The following is a 21883-nucleotide window of genomic DNA, read 5'->3' on the forward strand; positions in this document are numbered from 1 at the left end:
TGCGACTTTCTCAGGGGCATTTGGAGCGTTTTCGAGAGGATAAAGTGGACTTTGTGGGTCAATTCATCACTATGGATTAGACTTGGGTCTATCACCGTGATCCTGAATCAAAACAACGGGCTAAAGAGTGGATTGAACCTGGTTCTCCGGCTCCGAAACGAGTTCGTGTTCAGAAATCGACCAGCAAGGTGTTACCATCAGTTTTTTGGGATGCGAAAGTAATTTTGTTTGTGGATTACTTGTAAACTGGTAAAACAATAAATTCTGAATATTATTGTTACCTTTTAGACCAGCTGAATTAAAAAAAAATCGTGACTAGGTTCGCAGAAGAAAAAAATTCATTTTCATTAGGACAGTGCACTGTGTCACAAGAGCATTTTGACAATGGCTAAAATCCATGAATTCAAGTTCGAATTGTTAGAGCATCCACCGTATTCACCAGATTTGGTCCCTAGCGACTTTCATCTATTTCCAAACTTAAAAAATTCATGGGTGGAAAGCATTTTTCATCAAATGATGAGGTCGTAACAGCTGTGGAAGCGTATTTTTCAGCCCTTCGATGTGACATGCTGATGGAGTGCTCCTACGCCCGGCAGAAGGATCAGTTAATTAGGTGCTTGTTAGTAAGTGAAACAGCCACGCTGAATCACTTGCTGACGGATCTGACGCTTGGCGACCTTACCACTAAGTTAGCTGCTTCGCGAGATGAATTCTTTGTGGCTTCAACGACTGGCAGTAGGACATGCAGGCCATACTAGCGTGAGCCGTGGACTTTTGAGGCGTTGACCGCGACAGCGTATACAATCTATAAGGTGTTGCGCGAGGTCTCCAACGTGGCGGAATTTAGAAATTAAATGGCCGCGCTTACGGCCAATGTGGCCATACTGACGAGGGTGATGAATGCTTTGCGTTCGATAGAGCGGTCGCGAACTCGTGGTACGTCCGCCACAAGAAATGGGTGCGACACATCACCTCCATAGTATACGACCCCCCTATTGGGCGCAATTATCTAATAGACACTGGCGCGGAAGTTGCCAAAACCCACCAAGCCTATGAACCTAACTAGCTGAAATTAGCGTCAGCAAACTCCTCGCCCGTCGCTACTTACGGCTACAGGGAACTAGACTTGAGTCTTGGCTTGCGTAGAATTTTTTCGTGACGCTTCACTTTTGACATCAGTGTCCCCATATTAGGTCCAGACTTTCTGTGTCACTATGGGCTGATTTCTTACATTAGCAGGAACAATTTCAACCTGCTCACCCATCACTCCTTCCATCGTTTTTGAGGACGCTGCCGACCCACGTAATTGAAAACTTTTTCAAAAATACCACAGCATCACTATCGAGCGTAGTCTTTCTGTGCCGGTTATACACTATTGGCTGCTAAATCTTCTCGAAGTGTGTCTTTTACCACCCCAAAATTTCACCGTTGCGCTCACAAGGATGGTTTGTCCTGTACAATGCGGCGCGAACCTTTCAGAGATTCATCTACTCTGTGCTACGTAACTTCGACTTCTGTTTCGCAAACTTGAATGGTATTCTGGCCGCGGCTTCCACCGAGTGCATTTTCGAAAGTCTTCTTGACAATGGCCTAATTCTCAACGTTGAACAGTACAGATTTCTTCAGCAGCAGGCGAAATTTCTAGGCCATTCCATGGATATGGTAAAATTCTGCCGTCGTTTTCTGCCCAAAGCCGCTCAGCACCAGGCTTTACTTAACGCTTTCCTGTTCTAAGACGAAAAAATCGCGGGAGATCGTGTGGCCGCCAGGAGCCATTCAAGTATTTGACACAATCAAGGAACAGCTGGTAGATGCTACGCTTTTGGCGCTCCCTCAGCAAAATACATCCCTAGCCGTGTTCGCCAATGCTTCAGACACTGCACTAGGCGCTGCTCTTCATCAGATGGTGAAACAATGCTCGCAACCGTCGGGTTTCTTCTCGAAACAGTTGAATCCCGTTTCACGGAATTACACCACCTATGATCGCGAATCACTAGCCGCGTATCTGAGCATCAAGCACCGCTGCTTTTCCCTTGAAAGCAGGCGGTTCTCCGTTTTCCCACCATACGCCTCTAGCTTTAGCGTGGAGGCAGAAGCCCGACAAAGTGTTCCCTCGCCTACATCGGCCAGTTTACAACGGACATTCAGCATGTGTCCGGTAAAGAAAGACAGCTTAGTCGCTCAGGCTTTGTCTTGGATCTCCGAGATCAACATCCCAGCCCAAGTCGATTTTTCGGTAATCGCTGTGGCCAACAACGATAACACAGTTCTTCAGAGCCTGCAGTCGGACTCTAAAGACAAGTTTAAGGAGTTCTTCATCTTCAAATCACCTTCCACTATCTGCTGCGAGATCCCCGAAAAGGGACCTTGGCCATATATTCTGGTTGTTTTTCGTAGGGAACAAGGACGTGTATTCCCTGTGAATGAAGGAATTAGCTGTATTCCCTAAGTCAACAAAGCGCTTCTTCACTATACATCTCGACAAAGTAGGCCCTTTGAAAGGTTCGCTCAGTTTCACGTATTGCCTCACGATCGTTGATCGGTGGAGATTTTCTATATTTTTCGGTTTAAGAAAGTTACAGGTGGAGCTTAATATTGCAAGGAGATCTTATTTTTTTCGCGACTGACGGCAGATTAAACTGCCCGGTCGAGCCACGTAGCTGTTAACAAACAAGTAGGCGAGTTACTTACGCGGGTGAGTTTCGAGTCGTGGTGAGTTGCGCTACTTTGATGTGGAATTCGGGTGAATCCTAGCTAAGCGGCTCCACACTGCAGCGCCTCGACACTACCACAGCCTCAGCTGATACTGGGTTTCAGCGACAAAACCTGACTTTTGATCGCCTATTTTAAGGTCGTAGATCAAATCTGAATCGACGTGCAACTTTCTTTCCCGAGACCTCATCCCCGGGAACAAAAGGTTCTAGTTTGGACACCGAGACATCGACGTTAAGCCTAAAGAAGTGCTCTCCTCTGTTTAATACTTTATATGGGCCTCATAAGGACTGCCGGGAAGCCTGCATGCAAACCAAGACGTGTGTACAGACGTCCACGTCCTTGGGGGGGAGCAAGTGCAGAAGTCCAGTGATGGAAAGGGCTGACTTGGTATCGAACACAGGATCACATTCTTATTCATTGAGGGCCAGAAATATTTGCTTGTGACCAGTCGGCTCGCTGTCCGAATGCCTTGATGCGCAAGATAGTGTACTGCATGGCATACTCCCTTACGAAAAGCGACCGGAGATATGGCCTAGGTCCTTTTTCAGAGTCTCGCAGGGTATTCCGGAGGTTGAGCCGAAAAGGAGAAACTCCCAAATTTATATTATGGTTGCCTCCGAGGCTCTGAAGCACTGTGTCATCCTTCTGTGTTTCGGCGATTATCGACAAATCTACTGCGGCAGGAATTTTAACCTCCGAAACCCGTAACTAAGCGTCTGCAACTAAATTATCCTTGTCGGACACGTGCTGGATGTCCGAAGCAAACTGGCTTATGAAGTTCAGATGCCGAAGTTGGCGAGAGCGCGGAATATCTGAAATATTTAATTGCCATGTAGGCGGCTAATAGCTTGAGATCATAGGTGTTGTAGTTCTGTTGAGCTGTATTCAATTTCTTGGAATACGGCTAGGAATGCATCTGGTTGAGGGAATACCAAGAATGTAGCGTCCGCCAGCTGTCATTTGGCTAGCTCAAATGACTAGATCGCCTCTGTTTACCACGCTATCATGCGTGAGTCTTTGGTCCTGGGTCCAGACAGGTAGGCGTTGAGGATCGCTTGATTTTGTGCAGTTTTGGGCAAGAAACGGCGATAGAAGTTTAACACGCCCAAAAACCTTCGCAGATCCTTCACTGTTTTAGGTTGTGGGAAGTTTGTGATGGCCTGAACCTTGTCTGGATCCGGGTGGATTCCTTCAGGGGAAATTGTGTTGTCTAAAAACTTCACCTGCTGTTGAATAAATAGCATGTCTCAATGTTAAGTACAAGCCCGGCCTCAAGGAGATGTTGAAAAATGCATTTGAGATATTCCAAAAGCGCAGACTCAGAGACGAAGGCAACCAACACATCATCCCAAGTACATGAAACAAAAGTTAAGGTTCCGCACGACAGAATGGACAAACCTCTAAAAAGTTTGCGCCCTATTGCACAGACCAACAGGCATCCGTCTGAAGTCGTGGGGTCCGAAGGGTATACATATTGCCATTTTCAGAATGTCTTCTGGAGCTACACGGATTTGATGGTACGTCTTGACTAAGTCCCAGGTCGTGAAAACACGGATGTTAGCTAGGTTGTGCGAAAAGTTGTGGATGAGTGGTATGGGGTAGTGGTCCGGAATGGTCTGAACATTCAGATGTCTATAATCGCCACATGGTCTCCGTTCACCAATCGGTTTTGGGACCATGGGTAGTTGAAAAGATCAGCAGCTATTTGATGGTCTGCAAATATCCTGCTTTAAAAGTAGGCTGAATTGAATTGAATAGTAATGGACGTACTTTCGAAAAGATATGGGAGTGAGTGGTGCGAATGTGTTTACATCATTCTTAGCTGGCTGCGAAGGACCACTTTCGGTATTTATGTTGCTGTATTTTGAAAGTGGCGCGCGAATGCGAGAGTCGGCTACATATTCAAAATTAATAGAAAGACTGACAGTAGAGTAGGTGGCAAGTTTTCCTGAAGACCTGAGCGATGTTATGGAGTCGATAAGGTGACCTATTCCGGAGATCCATTTGCAACCCATAGTAGCCTAGAAAGTCTACCCCTAATATGGGACTGCTGATGTGCGCCATAACAAAGTGCCTTGAAAACGTTCGTTGGAGTCTTAGACTTACGTCTACCTGCCGTAATTGTGTATGGTTCAGAAGTTTGCGGCCGCTAGTTTGAGTTGTTGCGGAACTAGTTTGTGATTCTGCACAGGCCAGATGAATTGGGTGCTCTCGGTGAGTAGCTGTAACCACAACGACTTCAGAAGCTCTTACCCCGGTCTTATCGCCGCCCAGCTGCTTCATCTCACGCAGCAGCACACAGCTCGGGGAGCAGTCGCCTGAGATGAGCTCCGTCAGTGATTCAGTTTATTTAATTTTGAGTAGGAACACTCCCCGAGCACGTCGGCGACGAGTCCAATTGACTCCTTCTCCAGGCCGACGAACGCGTGATTAAATCACGTGGGATCAATAGTGATGCCTGCGAGCGCGAACTGCGCCTCCAATTGGCGGTACTCGAGTCCCAATGATAATAACAGGATGAGGGACCATGAGAACGAGCAGAGCGCCAGAGGCCACAGTCTGCCAACTTTGCCTTTTTTAAGAAAAACTTTGCGCCGACTCCTGCGGCCTAACGTTTTTTGCTTTTCACAAAGAATTAGAATAAGAATTTAAATTTAATTAATTGACAAATATTAATTTTCCCAATAACTTGTCACCGGCCACCACCACTAACGTCTTCTTATATTTCAAGTAGGTAGGACCGTCCGAGCCTAAATGCTTAGCAATTAGTGCTAGTATCAGGTAAAATCCGGAGCCTGCCGAGATGATGACAACTCGGGAACAAATGAAAAAAAGATGTAGTCTGTTACTGGAGTGTCGGAAACTTCTTCGAAGTGTCCTCGTTTTTCACCTTTCTCTTTCTCTCTTTCTCTATGTGCACTGATATTTTTCGGTTTAAAAAAGTTATAGTTGGAGCTTAATATTGCAAGGAGATCTTATTTTTTTCACGACTGACGGCAGACTAAACTGCCTGGTTCCTACGCCAGCCCCGTGGCTGTCAACCTGCTACCAATAGGTAGACGCGCTACTCAGGTGAATGAGTTTCGAGTCGTGGTGAGCTCCACTACTTTGGTGTGAAGTTCGGGTGAATCTTCGCTAAGCGGCTCCACACTCCACACTTCAGTACCTCCACATGGCCTGAGGCAATACCTCTGAAGGACATTACAGCACAGTTATGTGCTGAAGCTGTATGTCGAGAGAGGATTCCGTGCTTTGGTGTTCTAGCTGTAATCATCACAGATCAGGGAATGCAATTCGAATCCACTCTTTTCTCAGAGCTCGGGAAGCACCTTGGGTACAAATGCCAGTGGATAATCACATACCATTCGCAGTCTAATTGGATGCTAGAACTTTGGCATCAGACGCTAAAGGCGGCCAATATGGCACGTGACGAGCCGTTCTAGTCACAGGTCTTGCCTTTCCTTCTACTTTGTCTCCGTATAGCCGTATCTAAAAAGGTTGGTGCTAGTAGGGGCAGAACCTACCACTACCTGGCGACCCAGTTCTTGACAAGAAAGACGGGCTTGGAGAGACCGGGGGGCCATTCTCAGATTGGATTTCTTCTCCAGTGTAGGGGGTACGCGTTCAGTTTGGACGTAGCTCACAAAACCAAGACGATCCTTAGGCAGGCTGTAGCCTTTCTTTTAGGAGGTAGACGGTAAGAGGAGAGGGAGCGGTAATCTGGGCAGAAAGAACCGAACTCAGCACACAAGCCAGGGAATTACATAAACTCCAAAGGCGTGTGTATCAGTGGGCAATGAGGACATGCCGAACGGCATCCCTGGAGATCCTTCAGGGGTTAACCCCTCTCCATCTGCACATACAGATGCAGGCAAAGAGGGCAATATTCTGAATGGCCGGTATTATAAATGAGGCGGTATCCCGAATTACTGATACTATCCCTTAGCATGACAACGAGGTTCGATAAAAAGTTTGAAACACGTCGGGGAGCGTGGCTGCGACATACGGTTTAAACCAGCAACTGATTACTTGGTACACTGACAGATTCCTCATAGCAGAGGGAGCGGGTGGCGGTGTCATTGGTCCAAGGAAAATGTACTTTGAGCCAATGGGCAGGTAGACTAGCATATTCCAGGCGAAAATATACGCCATAGACAAATGTGCCTCCTGTAATCTGCAAAGGAACTGCAGGGGGGCAGAATATAGCTATTCTCACCGGTAGTCAAGCAGGATCAAGGCACTTAGGTTCAACCAGGTGAACTCTAAACTGGTGTTGGAATGCCTTGAGAGACTGAATACAGTCGCCTCGTCTAACAAGGTCTGGATACTTTGCGGACGAACTAGTCAAGAAGGGAGCAGGGACGCCTTTAGACGGGCCAGAACCCTTGTGTGGAATCGGAAACGGTTTCATGGCTACTGAGGGGGCACAATAGTTCTCCAAGGACGCGGTGCGACTTTCTTTTGACAGAATAATGGCTATGAATCTAAGAAATGAAGAGGAATGGTTGAGGGAACTATACTGGGCGGGCCTACCAGGAATGGAGCAGTCTAGGGGGCTTATTGGGGGTGCGAACCCATACGCACAAAGGATTGCTTAAACCTCACCGAAAAAAGAACCTCCAAATCATAGTGGGAATTCTCACTGGTCATTGTTGGCTCAACTATCATCTAGGGAAGCTAGGGATATCTACGGACACTGCCTTCAGGTTTTGTGAGGAGTATGACGAAACCCCTATACACGTCCTGGCACAGTGTCCGGCACTTGTGCAAAGTAGGTCGAGGCATCTGGGAGAACACTTAATACCAGATGCAAAGCTGAAAGATCTGGAAGTAGGGAAAATACTAAAGTTCCTGACGGTTATAGGCCTGCTTGAGATACTATGATCAATAGGTACACTATAACCGGTAAAAGGGACACAATAGTTCTTTAACGACGTGGTGCGACTTTCTTTTAACAGAATAATAATGATAATTATAGGCAAGGCTGAATCAAACCTTCGAAATTAATTTTTCAAAATTTGAACTTAGCAGATTTTGGCACACCATGAGAAATGGTGCAAGCGAGTTGAGCAAAGATTTTGAGTGCAGGATGAAGGACACCTTTATTTTATTCACTTATTCTAAAAAAAAAAAAAAACAAAAATAATGAATATATGTATTTTATATTAAAGAGTAAATTGTGTATACTTACTGGCATTCAGCTTCAACAACTTTTGATCCATCCGAACAAGAAAAAAATTTTCCCTGTTTTTCGTTGGAGGACACAATGATTCAACGATAGATGGAAATACAAATACAGAAAAAAATATAAAATCTATTAGAAATCGATCATTAATATTTAAGCAAAAAAAAGTAATTTTCTCTTGTAGTTTTTTGATAATTATCAAATTATTTCTCTCCAATTCTCCTCTAACAAAAAAAAAAAAAAAAAATGTTAATATGTAAAAGCAATCCAAATGAAAATTGTTATCAAAATTTAACTCCAAATGACAAATATTCCAAAGGTTTGTTAATAAAATATAAAACCATTAGAGAAAAACTATGAAAAATAAATAAATAAATTACTAAATATTTTATTTTCTTATTGCGTTGTATTTCTATGAAGTAATATATGCATATATGGATGACACAGCGCGTCTTCAAAGAAACGATATCCAAAGTGTTTGACAGATTTTTACTCATAGATATAATTCAAAGTCAGGATATCCAAGAATATATTTTTTAAAAAATTTAATTCTCATTTCCTTTGCTGACACGCTCTGTGTCGAAAGATATTTAAGCGTATATGTTAACAGATATTGTGCATACATATATGTGTATGAATGGTTTCATTAGTCCAATTATTTCATCTACTATGCCTATGGGTTAAATAAATAGATGCGAAATTAGCAATATAGATTTACAGCGCTATAGAACCAACTATAAGATGAAATAAGATAACTCAGAGGGGGTTGATATCGTAAGGTCTTGGGGGCGTAATGATTCGTTCGGAACATTGTTATTTGGATTAGGAACCGAAATGGTGGAAGCAATGTATATATTTCGAGTGTCTGTACTAAACGGAGAATTTATTTCCCGAATTAAAATCGAACGCGATTTACTTCAACGTATTTGCGAATGTTTCTGGGGACTATAGCCGCCGCCATCTGAAACAGTATCAACTTTGCAGGTCAAATAAAAGGGAGGGATCTCGAACCAACCTGAAGGCACTATGCTGAGGAAGACTAAGATGAACCAAACTTAGAACAGGATAGTACTACAGTATAGATGATCAACACATGACAACATGCCGTCTTCTACCGGAAACTAGGTGACTAAGTAATCCAATAGGGTCACAAGGAGGAAAATATTGAACTGAAACCGAGTCTGGGATAAGAATGGAATTTATTCAAGTAGCTAAATCGGGCAAGAATATGAAAGCAAGGAAACTTCCGATAATATACAACGAAAAGACCCCTCAGAGCCTTCAAGTTGCTGATGTCAAAGCAACATTAGTTTGTCATCGATTCAAGGTTCAAAAGCACATCGCACCACCTATGGGCTAATTGAAGCACTTTGTCACAATATTTTCGTCGGAGACCCAAGGGAAAAAGATTTTGAGTCAGTCCAGGGCAGAGGCAACTCGTCAGACACTGCCTCACCTCTGCCCTGGGAGCAGCGTGACCGTGAGTGGCATCGGATGGAAAATGCTCCTTTATATCATATATTTGGAAAAACACAGTGGTTGAGGACTTAGGATCCCTCACTTTTCCTAAACAACGTTAGACAATTACTGTCAATTTATGTGAGGCAAATACTGCCGATACCACCTTCCTCGATGTCACGTTGGACGCAACGCATGGATGACAAGTCTGTTCTAATTTCGCCTTGTGACAGTACTGTTCCTAGAGCATAATTTGATGGGTGGGGTCTCAAAATGAAGGTTTTGTTAAAATCTAGGCATTGTAGGATTGGGGCTAGGATATTTTTCTTTCCATCTGAATTTTGTGTTCGGTTTAAGAAGAGAATTAAGAGGTTCTGCTATTTCAGCAAAGTTTGGAATAAAACGCCCATAACAGTTGAAAAATGTTACGAATCCGCGAACTCGGTCTCTATTTTTGGGTACTGGGTATATTCGTATCGTTTCATCGCCTGTTGTAGATGGTCAGGATCGCCATGTTCTGGATACTCAGAATGATGTCAAAATAACAAAGATGAGCTATATTTAAGTTATGAATAGTTGAAGCGAATTTCTTTGGTCGGCTGCGTAATACGATTACCTATTTCAAAATGGCACTTCTGCTGATTTTTATCAGGCAATTACTGCCGATTTATGTGAGACAAATACATGAAGATAGTAGTATGCACATTAATAGTATAGATAAAAGATATTTTAGAAATGTAGGTGCACTACACAATCATTCACAGCCATGACATACAAGAAGGAGGAAAAATGGTGAATGAAATTATACTGCGGAGTGTACCGCGAATGGGGATATCTGCGGCATTATCTATTCGGCGAGGAAGCCACTTATTTAGAGTGTCAATGGTTGTATAAGATCGAAATTTTAGTACGGGTGTCCAGAAATCCATTTAGATCCATTCATCAGTTGTCATGATGATCCCATACTCGTTTGCCTCTACTTGATGAAACTTAAGTCAATAGAGTCCAACTTTGGTCAATATAGTCCACGTGAATGATGACGTCTAAATTAGGCCTTAGCAAGACGGCTCCAAGATGCATATGTGGCATGATTTTCTATGAATCCCTTCTTTTGAGTGAAGAACGACGACAGACCGTGACAGAAAGGTGCTGCTGCTTTACAACCCTGTTTTTTTAAAGTACTATTTAAAGATGTTCGTGCTCAAGCTTTCTTCTGAAAAATCTCTTTTCTCAGAGGTCTAGAATTGAATTGAAATTGGTACGACATGCCAAAGTAGGTTTGGTATATGGATATCATCCTAATTTTTGGTATTATTTTTGCGTTGTGATTTCCAAATATGAGAATATCAAGCCCATCAACTTTAGTTTATCTTTAGATTAAACCGTGGTCCAATCAAGATATTATGAATGATTTCCCCAAACTTATGCGGACCCATTTCCCCAAATTGCATGATTAACCCAATTTATCTGCTTCTCTCCCATGAACTTCGAAAAGTTACCAACCACGGAAGAGCTCCCCATTTTCATTTTTTTGATGGGTCTGCCAGGACGCAAATATAACCCGAAACCTGTTGCGGGTCTGGGCATGGTATTGAACACTTTCCAAAGGAGACGTGAATACAGCGATGGACGAGGTGGATGGCCAGCATGAGCACTACAACCACAAAGAACCTGTCATTTCTTTGACGAGCAGAAACTTCCAGAGGCTATAAAAGGAGCTTTGTACTGATGAAGGGAGTAAGTTGCGCCCGAAATATATATATGCAGAATAAAACATAATTGTAGTTTGGAGTAAGCTACTGGTCTATCAATTTTTGACTTAACTACAAATAGAAGACAATGGGAGGTGATAATTCAGATCGAACGACGATGGAGAAGGCGAGGCAGATGCATCTATGTGTAACCTAGGTTTGCGACGCTACCATGCCGGGATGACATACTACTAGTGAATCCAGAATATTGAGGTTTTGGGATCGTGTTGACTACGAACCAGAAAATTTAGCCACTGGGGCACAAGAAACGCCACCTGGGCCAAATATACGAGAATTTCCGAAGTATTTTAAATGGGGTTAACGACACGGAGAAAATAGGACTTGATACTATAGGAAACGGTATTTAAAGACTAACACGACCCTGTGAGAGCACTGCCTACACGGTTATGGATAAGGTACGTGCGCACCACCAACCTCAAGTGCCATACCTACTGTTTCCGTCCTTTTTTTTCTAAAATAAAAGAAGGGGGTGCGTCAGGTTTTAGTCCAACGGCGTGATATTTTTAAAGGGATTTAAGACAGACTGTTAAAGCCAATGCTAACTGGATCATGCACCCCTTTGATTTGTGTGGGGTAAAAAAAGTATTTCCCACTCAATGGGAGGGATAGAAGTTGGTCAAAAACCGTCCGGCTTTCTGTCTCCATAGAGAGCATAGAAAAAAAGTTGAAGAGGATGATATTCAATAAAGCGGAACAATAATATGTATTTCGGCGAGTCCTTTGTAGGATCTATGCGAAAGGGAGAGTAAATGTAGCATGCTGGTCAACGTTTTCGACAGGTAGTATGCGATGGTGTCACCACACGTTGAAACATGCTTTTAATTCAGTAATCCGGATCAAATACAGCCTGTTGAAATTGGGTGACAATAGCCGAAACGGCATGATTTGTCTCACTGTATGCGACTCCTGTCCGGGCGGCATGATTGGCCAGCCCTATGAACCAAAGTAGCGCATAACATCGAATATCACTGGGTTTCATCGTGGAAATGTCATCTATAGAGCCCTCGAAAAACTATTGAACAAAAATGAGCCGAGCGACAGAATGAAGGAGAAAATACTAAGAGAGGAAAGTGCTGAAGAATGTCATAAATTTGGAAACAAACCAGGTAACCTAATTGATGAGATACTGAAATCAGACAAGAATGAAACCACAATTGACGCCACAACAGCGGAGAGACAACATAAGCTCGAACAACTAGAATATGCCCAAAACCCAAAGTGGGTAGCTAACAGGGATATGCTTGTCAAACCCCGATTTCTCCTCGCAAGGTAAAATTTCACAGTGGGATCACAGAGATAGGAGTAAAATAGGAGTGACTTCAATGAATCCACGCAAAAAGAGGGCGCAATTGCCTTTCTAAGGTTTCAACCTCTAGTCATGAAAAGAAGAGTAAGGAGAAGAGAATAAAATTTATAAAACCACTATTATCAATAAATTGAGTTGAATGCAGTGTTGCGCTCCTAAAAACTTAGATACTGCAGAAAAGGATACAAGCAAGGCTTCCAATTTTGCAAAAAATAAGATTACTATAATAATAAATAAGGAAGAAACATAACCAACATATATATCGTATATAAATACGTATATATATATATGTATATATATATATATATATAATAGCAGCAGTTATAAGTATTGTAAGTACTTTTTGTTCCCTAAAACCTATTTTTTGTGTCCTTTGTTTTATTTGTATATAATTGTTGTTTTACTGTTTTGTTTGAATTGTCTTTGTTGTGTTTTTGGTGCTAATTTTACCTTAAATAGTTGAACTCCGATAACGGCAAACATGAACTGTAGTAGATATGTAACCAACATGATGTTACCAATTGTTTTAATGGCAACAATCACACATTTTACAACGTACTATTTATTTAAAGGGAAGGATGCAAATATGAAAAGAAAGAGAAAGATAGAGAGAAAGAGGTCGTTGTTTAATAGCTGTTGGTTTTTAGAATAATAATGAATCTTTTTTTTGTTTTTTCATTTTTTATTTATGAAAATTTGTTTTTATTTATGTTTCTTTGTATCTCGGGTTTTTCTTTCAGAATTGGTCTTATAATTTTCCTACACAAACCCATAGTGTGAAGAAACCACAGAGCGAATTACCGTCACTTTTTAATTATTTAATCAAATCTCAATGTTATTTGATATTCAACCATTCTAAAGATACCTTTTTGGTCGAAAATAAAACCTTTTAAATATTTCAGAAACGATAATTTACTCCGTTTTATACAACTAGCAATCGATGAATGTCTCATGAACATTTACATTGTTCTACATCACTATAGATAACGATAATATACTCTGATCACTATAGAAAAATATAATTTTCCCTGCTTTATATTACTCTCGATTTAGTTTGGTTTTTAAAAATAATTTTTTCTTTCTTTTAAGATACGATCACCTAACAAACCAAATAAAATTCTGCCCTTTTTTGATAAAAAACAAAAAAAGTAAAATTTTAATTTAGTATAACTTGTTTTATAACGATACCTAGTTTTTTTTTGCGTAAGTATATTGTCTCATTCCTGATTGAACTTTACGCATATATAAGAGATACTAATGTAAACTATCGAATGTGAAAAATAGGACTTTGTATTTATAATTATTCTTTGAAAAATAGCAATAGCCTTTAGATGCATATACACAATTTCTAAGAAACTAATAAGTTAAAAGAATTTTTTTTTATTTCCTAAAACGGTCATCTTTCGTATTCGATAGTTTGCATTTATATCGATGCTGTGATCTGAAGGATCTTCTTCCTGATGAATGTGGATTTTTTTTAATGCGGCCTGGTTTCTCTCAATGGAAACTTTTAAAAAACTGTCATTATCATGGTGTTTCATGAGTAAAAACGGTGAGGTTTGCAGATATAAATTATCTATCTGCAAGGTGCATGAAAATAGTAGAACGTCACTACAAAAATAATGAATTGCTCGTTTCAAAGACAATAGTAGAGCTGCTACTGGCGAAAGAGTTTACTTGCCATTCGCTGAATCATTTGACCATGAAATGCTCACAGTAGTGATCGAAGCAGAAGTCCAAATGGCACTCGATAAACTTTAAATCCAAATATTAATGTAAATTTATTTGGATTTAAAGATAGTGTCGCTATGGTGTCGAATTATAAAATATCCGCTTTGTACTTCCCATGTTGGTTAGGTCTACAAAATCATGGGGCGTTTTTACACTATTGTTAAAAATCAATTGTTATTTAAAAGTGCTAATTTTTCTTGGTTTTTTTTTTTATAATTTAACAAAAATTGAATATTTAATCCAATCTGAATAGATGAATAAGTAAATATATAAATAAAATAATTAAATATGTAAATAAATTTATAAGAAAAAAATGCAATACATATAAATAAACAAATAAAGGAAGAAAATTCATAAGTAAATCAATTGAATGACAGAACGAACAAATACATAAATAAATATATAAACAAATAGGCAAGAAATAAACTGATACATTATTAAAAAAGTAAATATATAAAAAATTAAATGAAAAATGAATGGAACAAATAAAATATGTGATGAATAAAAGCAAAATAAACTAAAAACTAGATTGGACTGGTAAATAGCAGAAAATATTTTTCGAAAAAAAAAAATATAAGCATACATAAAACAGTAAGTACAGTATAGAAGTTTCTGCTAATAACACTATGTTATCTGCATACAGTCTGGAAAACAAGGTCCTGGAACTTGATTGCTAATAACAAAATATACGTTTATTTAATTACGCTTTTTATCTAACTTTTACTATGAATTATTCCATTTAATTTACTTTTATTATTAATAACTTAAATCTGGTTCGTAAGTATTTTATCAAATGTCCGTAATCTCCTTGAACTCAATGTTTGTTTTTATAATCACATACATACAAAGATATCCCAACATACAATAATTTTGGTGGCTTTAAATCAAAAAGACCAAAAAAAGTACACAAGTATATTGAATAGAAACTTCAAATTAAAATAAAGTATTCTACGTAACATGGTGCGTATTATTGTGTATTCACTAGATATTGAAATAAGTAAACAACAAGAATTTAATTATTTCAAATTAAAAAAATCATTTGATATTGTTTCTTCTAAAAATTGTGCATTCAACCCTAAACGTGTGTGAATGGAAATGGTTTTCTGAAATGGATAATATTTTTATACATATACCATTTGCAAGATAAGTCAACGAGAACTACCAGGTAAACAAATATAATTTTATAAATTCTTATATTTATTTTGTATATATTGTGCTATTATTAGATGCAAAGAAATAGTAAAGAATACTTTTGAATCTTTGTTTTAATTTATATGAATACCACAAATTTATGGTTATTTATTTTGTATTTATTTCATTTTATTTGAAAAAAAAAAAATTAATATTTTATCAACTAGAGAAACTTCAAAATGTGACTTAATTTCAAATTACTTAAAGAAATAGTTAATGAAGTATATCATACACTGCGCAACAAAACTTTTCCATTTGTTTTGAAAAATGGAAGTATTAGAATTTGGGGTATATTTTGCATACAGAACTACTCCAGATGGTCTCCATAGGGTTACAGTGAGGAAATTTCATCGACTAGCTAAGTAAACTTACTCGTTTTTTCGTTTTTTTTTAAATCAAGTTTTAGTCGCATGGCAGTGGATAGTGGCGTCGTTTTTTGATAAATCAATGGAATAAGTCGAAGACGTTTGAGAAGCAGAAGAAGATTTGCTTTTTCCGACATGATTGTCACCACTGCAATTCATTTGTGGTGTGGTGTTCGCTAAAGTGGGAGTTACAAGAGTTACAAGTATTGAAAATGTACAACACATCTGAGAAATGCATCTGAGGAATTCTTGGGTGCAAAATGTATCCAAACAATAAACAGAACATAACAGGTAATTTTTGCATTGATTGGGGATTGTTTTACTGTTTCATTCGAAAAGAAAAAAAATTATTGCTTAAGGGGGTCATCCCGTGTGTCAGACTTGCGGAATCGATTTTTTTTATGGCATCAATTGTATCTAGATATAGTGTAAAATATATGGGCAAAGTGATTTTTTGATATTCGGAATCATTCGGAAATTATAGTGTTAACCACGTGATAAGTCACATGTTAGATTTATGTCGATCGCCGTAATAAAGCTCGTATTCATCGGTCCGAATGACATTTGAATGGCTTCGCTAAAAGGACAAGAATTGAAACCAAGGGCGTACATGTGTTTCTTCAAGAAACCTAAGGTTTATGGATTAAGTATAGCAGATTAATGGTCAGTTAAAGTTTTATAGCTAAAAATCGCATTCTACTTTTTAAATGCGTTTTTCTCGAAACTCATCATCATCATCATCAACGGCGCAACAACCGGTATCCGGTCTAGGCCTGCCTTAATAAGGAACTCCAGACATCCCGGTTTTGCGCCGAGGTCCACCAATTCGATATCCCTAAAAGCTGTCTGGCGTCCTGGCCCACGCCATCGCTCCATCTTAGGCAGGGTCTGCCTCGTCTTCTTTTTCTACCATAGATATTGCCCTTATAGACTTTCCGGGTAGGATCATCTTCATCCATACGGATTAAGTGACCCGCCCACCGTAACCTATTGAGCCGGATTTTATCCACAACCGGACGGTCATGGTATCACTCATAGATTTCGTCATTGTGTAGGCTACGGAATCGTCCATCCTCATGTAGGGGGCCAAAAATTCTTCGGAGGATTCTTCTCTCGAACGCGGCCAAGAGTTCGCAATTTTTCTTGCTAAGAACCCAAGCTTCCGAGGAATACATGAGGACTGGCAAGATCATAGTCTTGTACAGTAGGAGCTTTGACACTATGTGAGACGTTTCGAGCGGAACAGTCTTTGTAAGCTGAAATAGGCTCTGTTGGCTGACAACAACCGTGCGCGGATTTCATCATCGTAGTTGTTATCGGTTGTGATTTTCGACCCTAGATAGGAGAAATTGTCAACGGATTCAAAGTTGTATTCTCCTATCCTTATTCTTTTTCGTGTTTGTGTTTGACCAGTGCGGTTTGATGTTGTTGGTTGATTCGTCTTTGGTGCTGACGTTGCCACCATGTATTTTGTCTTGCCTTCATTGATGTGCAGCCCAAGATCTCGCGCCGCCTGCTCGATCTAGTGAAGGGAGTTTGTACGTCTCGGGTGGTTCTTCCCATGATGTCGATATCGTCATCATAGGCCAGTAGTTGGGTGGACGTGAGGAGGATCGTACCTCTTGCATTCACCTCAGCATCACGGATCACTTTCTCGAGGGCCAGGTTAAAGAGGACGCATGATAGGCATCCCCTTGTCGTAGACCGTTGTTGATATCGAATGGTCTTGAGAGTGATCCTGCTTTTATCACACTCGCACATTGGTCAGCCTAGTCAGTCTTATTAATTTCGTCGGGATACCGAATTCTCCCATGGCCGTGTACAGTTTTACCCTGACTATCATAGGCGGCTTTAAAGTCGATGAACAGATGGTGCAACTGTTTTCCATATTCCAACAGTTTTTCCATCGCCTGCCGCAGAGAGAAAATCTGATCTGTTGCTGATTTGCCTGAAGTGAAGCCTCTTTGGTATGGGCCAATGATGTTCTGGGCGTATGGGGCTATCCGGCCTAGCAAGATAGTGGAGAATATCTTATAGATGGTACTCAGGAACGTGATACCTCTATAATTGCTGCACTGTGTGATATCTCCCTTTTTATGTATGAGACAGATTATGCCTCATTGCCAATCGTCAGGCATTGATTCGCTGTCCCATACCTTGAGCACAAGTTGATGAACCACTTGGTGTAACTGGTCGCCTCCATATTTAACCAATTCGGCTGTAATTCCATCGGCTCCTGGCGACTTATGATTTTTTAGCCGATGAATTGGCCGGACTGTTTGTTCTAAACTTGGTGGTGGCAGTATTTGTCCGTTGTCTTCAGTTGGCGGTACCTCCAACTCGCCGATGTTCTGGTTGTTCAGTAGCTCATCAAAGTACTCAACCCATCGCTCTAATATGCCCATTCTGTCGGAAATCAGATTTCCCTCTTTGTCTCGGCAGGATGAGCATCGAGGTGTATTAGGCTTCATCCTGCTGACTTGTTGGTAAAACTTCCGCGCCTGGTGCGGTTGCTCCCTGTACTTTTCTATTTCACAGACTTGTTGGTTCTCCCAGGCTTCCTTTTTCCGTCTGTGAAGTCGCTTCTCCGCTCGACGAAGTTCGTGATATGTCTCTGCGCGTGCCCGCGTTCTTTGAGAATGCAACATTACTCGGTATGCGGCATTCTTCCGTTCCGTTGCTAGATTACATTCATCGTCAAACCAGCCGTTCCGACTCCTTTTGCGGCTGGGGCCAAGTATGTTTGTGGCCGTATCTATGATAACGTTCTTCAGGTGATTGTGAAGATCATTTGTTGATGCTTCATCTCCAGGTCCTCTGTTGACTGCGGTTATTGCGGCATCCATTTCCCTCTTATAGGTGTCGCGGAGGGTTGTGTTGTGGATGGATTCAGTGTTCACTCTCACCTGATTGTCAGAGGGGATTCTAGGTGGTGTTGTTATTCGAGCTCGGAGCACCATGCCAACGAGATAGTGATCCGAGTCTATATTGGCCCCCCTATATGTTCTGACATTCAACAAGGCTGAGAGGTGGCGGCGTTCGATCAACACGTGGTCAATTTGGTTGAAAGTGATCCCGTCTGGAGAGGCCCACGTATGTTTGTGGACCGCTTTCCGCGCAAACCAGGTACTTCCAACAACCATTTCGTGTGACCCTGCTAATTGAATAGTCCGCACTCCGTTATCATTTGTTTTTTCGTGTAAGCTATGGGAGCCAACGTATCGCATGAATACGGGCCCCTTCCCTACTTGGCTGTTAAAATCCCCAAGTATGATTTTGATATCATATCTGGGACATGCTTCGAGGGTTCGTTCTACTGCCTCGTAGAAGGTATCCTTCTCCGACTCTGCAGTCTCCTCTGTAGGGGCGTGAACGTTTATGAGGCTTATATTTCTAAACTTGCCTCGCAAGCGCAGAGTGCATAGCCGTTCGCTTATGTTTTCAAAGCCGATAACAGCAGGTTTCATTTTTTGGCTGACTAAGAAACCTACTCCGAGCACATGGTTTACTGGATGACCGCTATAATATATGGTGTAGTGGCTCTTCTCCAGGAAACCGGTCCCTGTCCATCGCATCTCTTGCAACGCTGTTATATCAGCCCTATATTGGGACAGGGTATCGGCTAGCTGCTTATCAGCTACATCTCTGTACAGGGAGCGCACGTTCCATGAGAAAATGCGCAAATCGTTATTCCTTTGGCGTTGCCGGTTCCGTCGTTTTAAAATCCGTCCTATCCGAGGCTCCTGTTGTGGCTTCGTAACAAGTTGTTTTCCGTGTAGGGTTGTCAGCCCTACCCAACCCCCAATCTGGAGGACCAGTTGGTACAATTTGTCCCGTTTTAAGGTTTTTCTCGAAACTGCATGTTGAAAATCGGCTGCCACCATAGCCCAAACTCTATCCAACCAAATTGTTTGAAATTTTTACGACTTATTCAGAACATATTTCTACGGTCTGCAAACTAGGATAATTGCGATTCATTCAGTATTTTTTTTATTTATTGAAGAAGCCGTAAAAAAACTCCAAAATTAAAAAAAAAGTTTAACACGGCACTAAAAATTTAGTTTTTAATATTTGTTAATAATCCTCGTTTGCGGACTGTAGTCGGTACGTCAAAATGCCGTTTACTTTTTTCTGTAAGATGATCGCAGCCCCTTCTACCGTGGCAGCAGGGAAGCACTTTTTTGGGAGATGAGTGTATAAATTGCTCTGTATTTCAATAACGGACCAAGTGATCGGGCTTCGAAAATTACTATGCACGCTTAAGATATTAATAAATCTATGGTGAAAAATTCGTATTTGCATCTTTCTCCAGTTCTTGGCAAAAAATTTCTAAAAAAAGCCAAGAAAACGGCCTTCACACGGGATGACCCCTTTAAAGCGATAAATCAACTTTTGCACATAAGTTTAACATTTTCAGGGGATCGCTGCTAAAGACGGGTAAGTTTTGAAAATTGGGGTTTGTAGGATAATAGGAGTTAAGGGAAAGGATGGGTATGAAGAAGGTTCTCTTCGACGTTCTCAATCTGCTTGACTTCGGTGATAGGTGGATTGGGGGTTACGAGATAGGTATTAGGATGGGGCTTAACTCTAATGTTACTGATGAGTGATAAGATAGGAGTTATAATAACCTTCATTTAAGGTACAAAGAGATGAGCTGATGTGTGATGTTTTTTAGAAACCAGTGGAGACTTTCTCCATTTTGATTTGACCGTGCATCGAACCTAGGCTGGTACCTGGCATTGAGGTCTCCACCTATTATTAAGTACCAGGCTTTACCTTCTTCTTTTGGTTGGGAGACGCAGAGGGATGGACCCGCAGGAAATCGTAGGTATCGAGGAACCGGATGGGTTCTCCACCCATGGAGTGGTGTATTGTGGGCGATTAGTGCGGAAAAGACTGAAGCGATTAAAGTTGGGTTTGTACTTATAGTCCAATCTGTTTTCGCACCAAAACTACATGTTGTGCCTATGTTCATTAATCAGGAATGGCGGCTGTAGGAATTCATTTTTGGCGAATTAGACGGACAGATCGTGTGGCTGCGCCTCAGAGGGCGTCTGCTACAGATATATACAGATGTGTAAAAGCTGGATTGGTATTCCGGGCTCGACGCTCGAGTGGTTTGGATAGTAGTGGGACAAGAGAGTGGTATTCGGTTTTGACCTAACGAAATTTGGCAATTCCGGTAGTTTGCGGGACGTCTTTGTCCCGACAATTAACGCACTTTGGCATCAACTCCAATGTTTTGAAGCATTTGTTTTGACGGTAATTTGGGGATTTGATCATGTGAAAATTTCTGTATTGAAATTTTTCAAAATGCAGTAAAACAAAGAAACACTTTAATGTTTCTAAGTAAATGGGAAAGTTCAAAACTCGCGCAGTGTATATATGATTTAATTTTAATATTATACAGTTGATAAATTGCTTAGTTGCATAAACCTATATAATTTATTCAAATGTAAGTTTATGAAATTAAATTACGAAGTGTGATCAAAAAATAGAGTGAATACATCTTAACAGTAGCAGCTGCTGATTTTGGATCCATTTGAAGTAATAGAGCCCACATTCAGATGCTTTGAGATAACCGTACTTGCCAATGAAAATTTTGATCATTTCAACTCAAACTTGAGCCTTTTCAACCCTTCAAAAACATCTAGTTTGGACCGAAACCTCACTACGCAGGGTGAAATTTTAATGGTGAATAACGCCACCTGCTTGCAGAAAAGGTATAGCGCTTTTCGCAAATAGTCTCGAAAAGCTTCACCTGTTCGACAAAATCACAAATGCCCACTTCCCCAATCATTTAATCCTATATTTTATATCCTTTTTAGAAGAACATAAAACTTCATATCTTATATATAAAAATCAATTGCTGTTCGTTAGTCTCGCTAAAATTCGAGAACGGCTGAACGGATTTATCTTATCTTGGTTTTGAAATGTCCGTGGAGGTCTAGGGAAGGTTTAAAAGGTGAGAAAAATTCGAATAATTGCCGGTAAAACCCTAAAAACAGCATTTTTCTTCTTACCATATAAACGTTTTTTTCTAAATAAAATTTAGAGTCAATTTGAACTTTATTGATATTCAATAAAGTTCAATCACTCACTATGTTCATCGGATCTCATATTACAACCAGGTGACAATCTTTCATTTCTAAAAAGACAA

At 40.6% G+C, this 21883-nt stretch overlaps 1 protein-coding gene across 9 annotated transcripts in view; it reads right to left on the bottom strand.

Annotated features, from left to right (window-relative positions):
• LOC119660711 (muscle calcium channel subunit alpha-1) overlaps positions 1 to 21883 on the bottom strand; it is a 458885-nt gene that overhangs the window by 182819 nt on the left and 254183 nt on the right. For 6 of the 9 annotated variants that reach the window (XR_005250469.1, XM_038069354.1, XM_038069349.1 and 3 more), the window contains 2 exons: positions 12887 to 12994; positions 7907 to 7959 (listed from right to left, as the gene is read on the bottom strand). Coding sequence is in view for 8 of the 9 variants with exons in the window: in XM_038069354.1 (XP_037925282.1) it covers positions 7907 to 7959; positions 12887 to 12994 (161 nt within the window). In the remaining variant the exon portion in view is untranslated. The remainder of the gene's footprint in view (positions 1 to 7906; positions 7960 to 12886; positions 12995 to 21883) is intronic. The other 3 variants (XM_038069351.1, XM_038069352.1, XM_038069348.1) reach the window with 1 other exon arrangement.

Source organism: Hermetia illucens, chromosome 7, assembly GCF_905115235.1.
Source record: "Hermetia illucens chromosome 7, iHerIll2.2.curated.20191125, whole genome shotgun sequence".
NCBI classification, from domain to species: domain Eukaryota; kingdom Metazoa; phylum Arthropoda; class Insecta; order Diptera; family Stratiomyidae; genus Hermetia; species Hermetia illucens.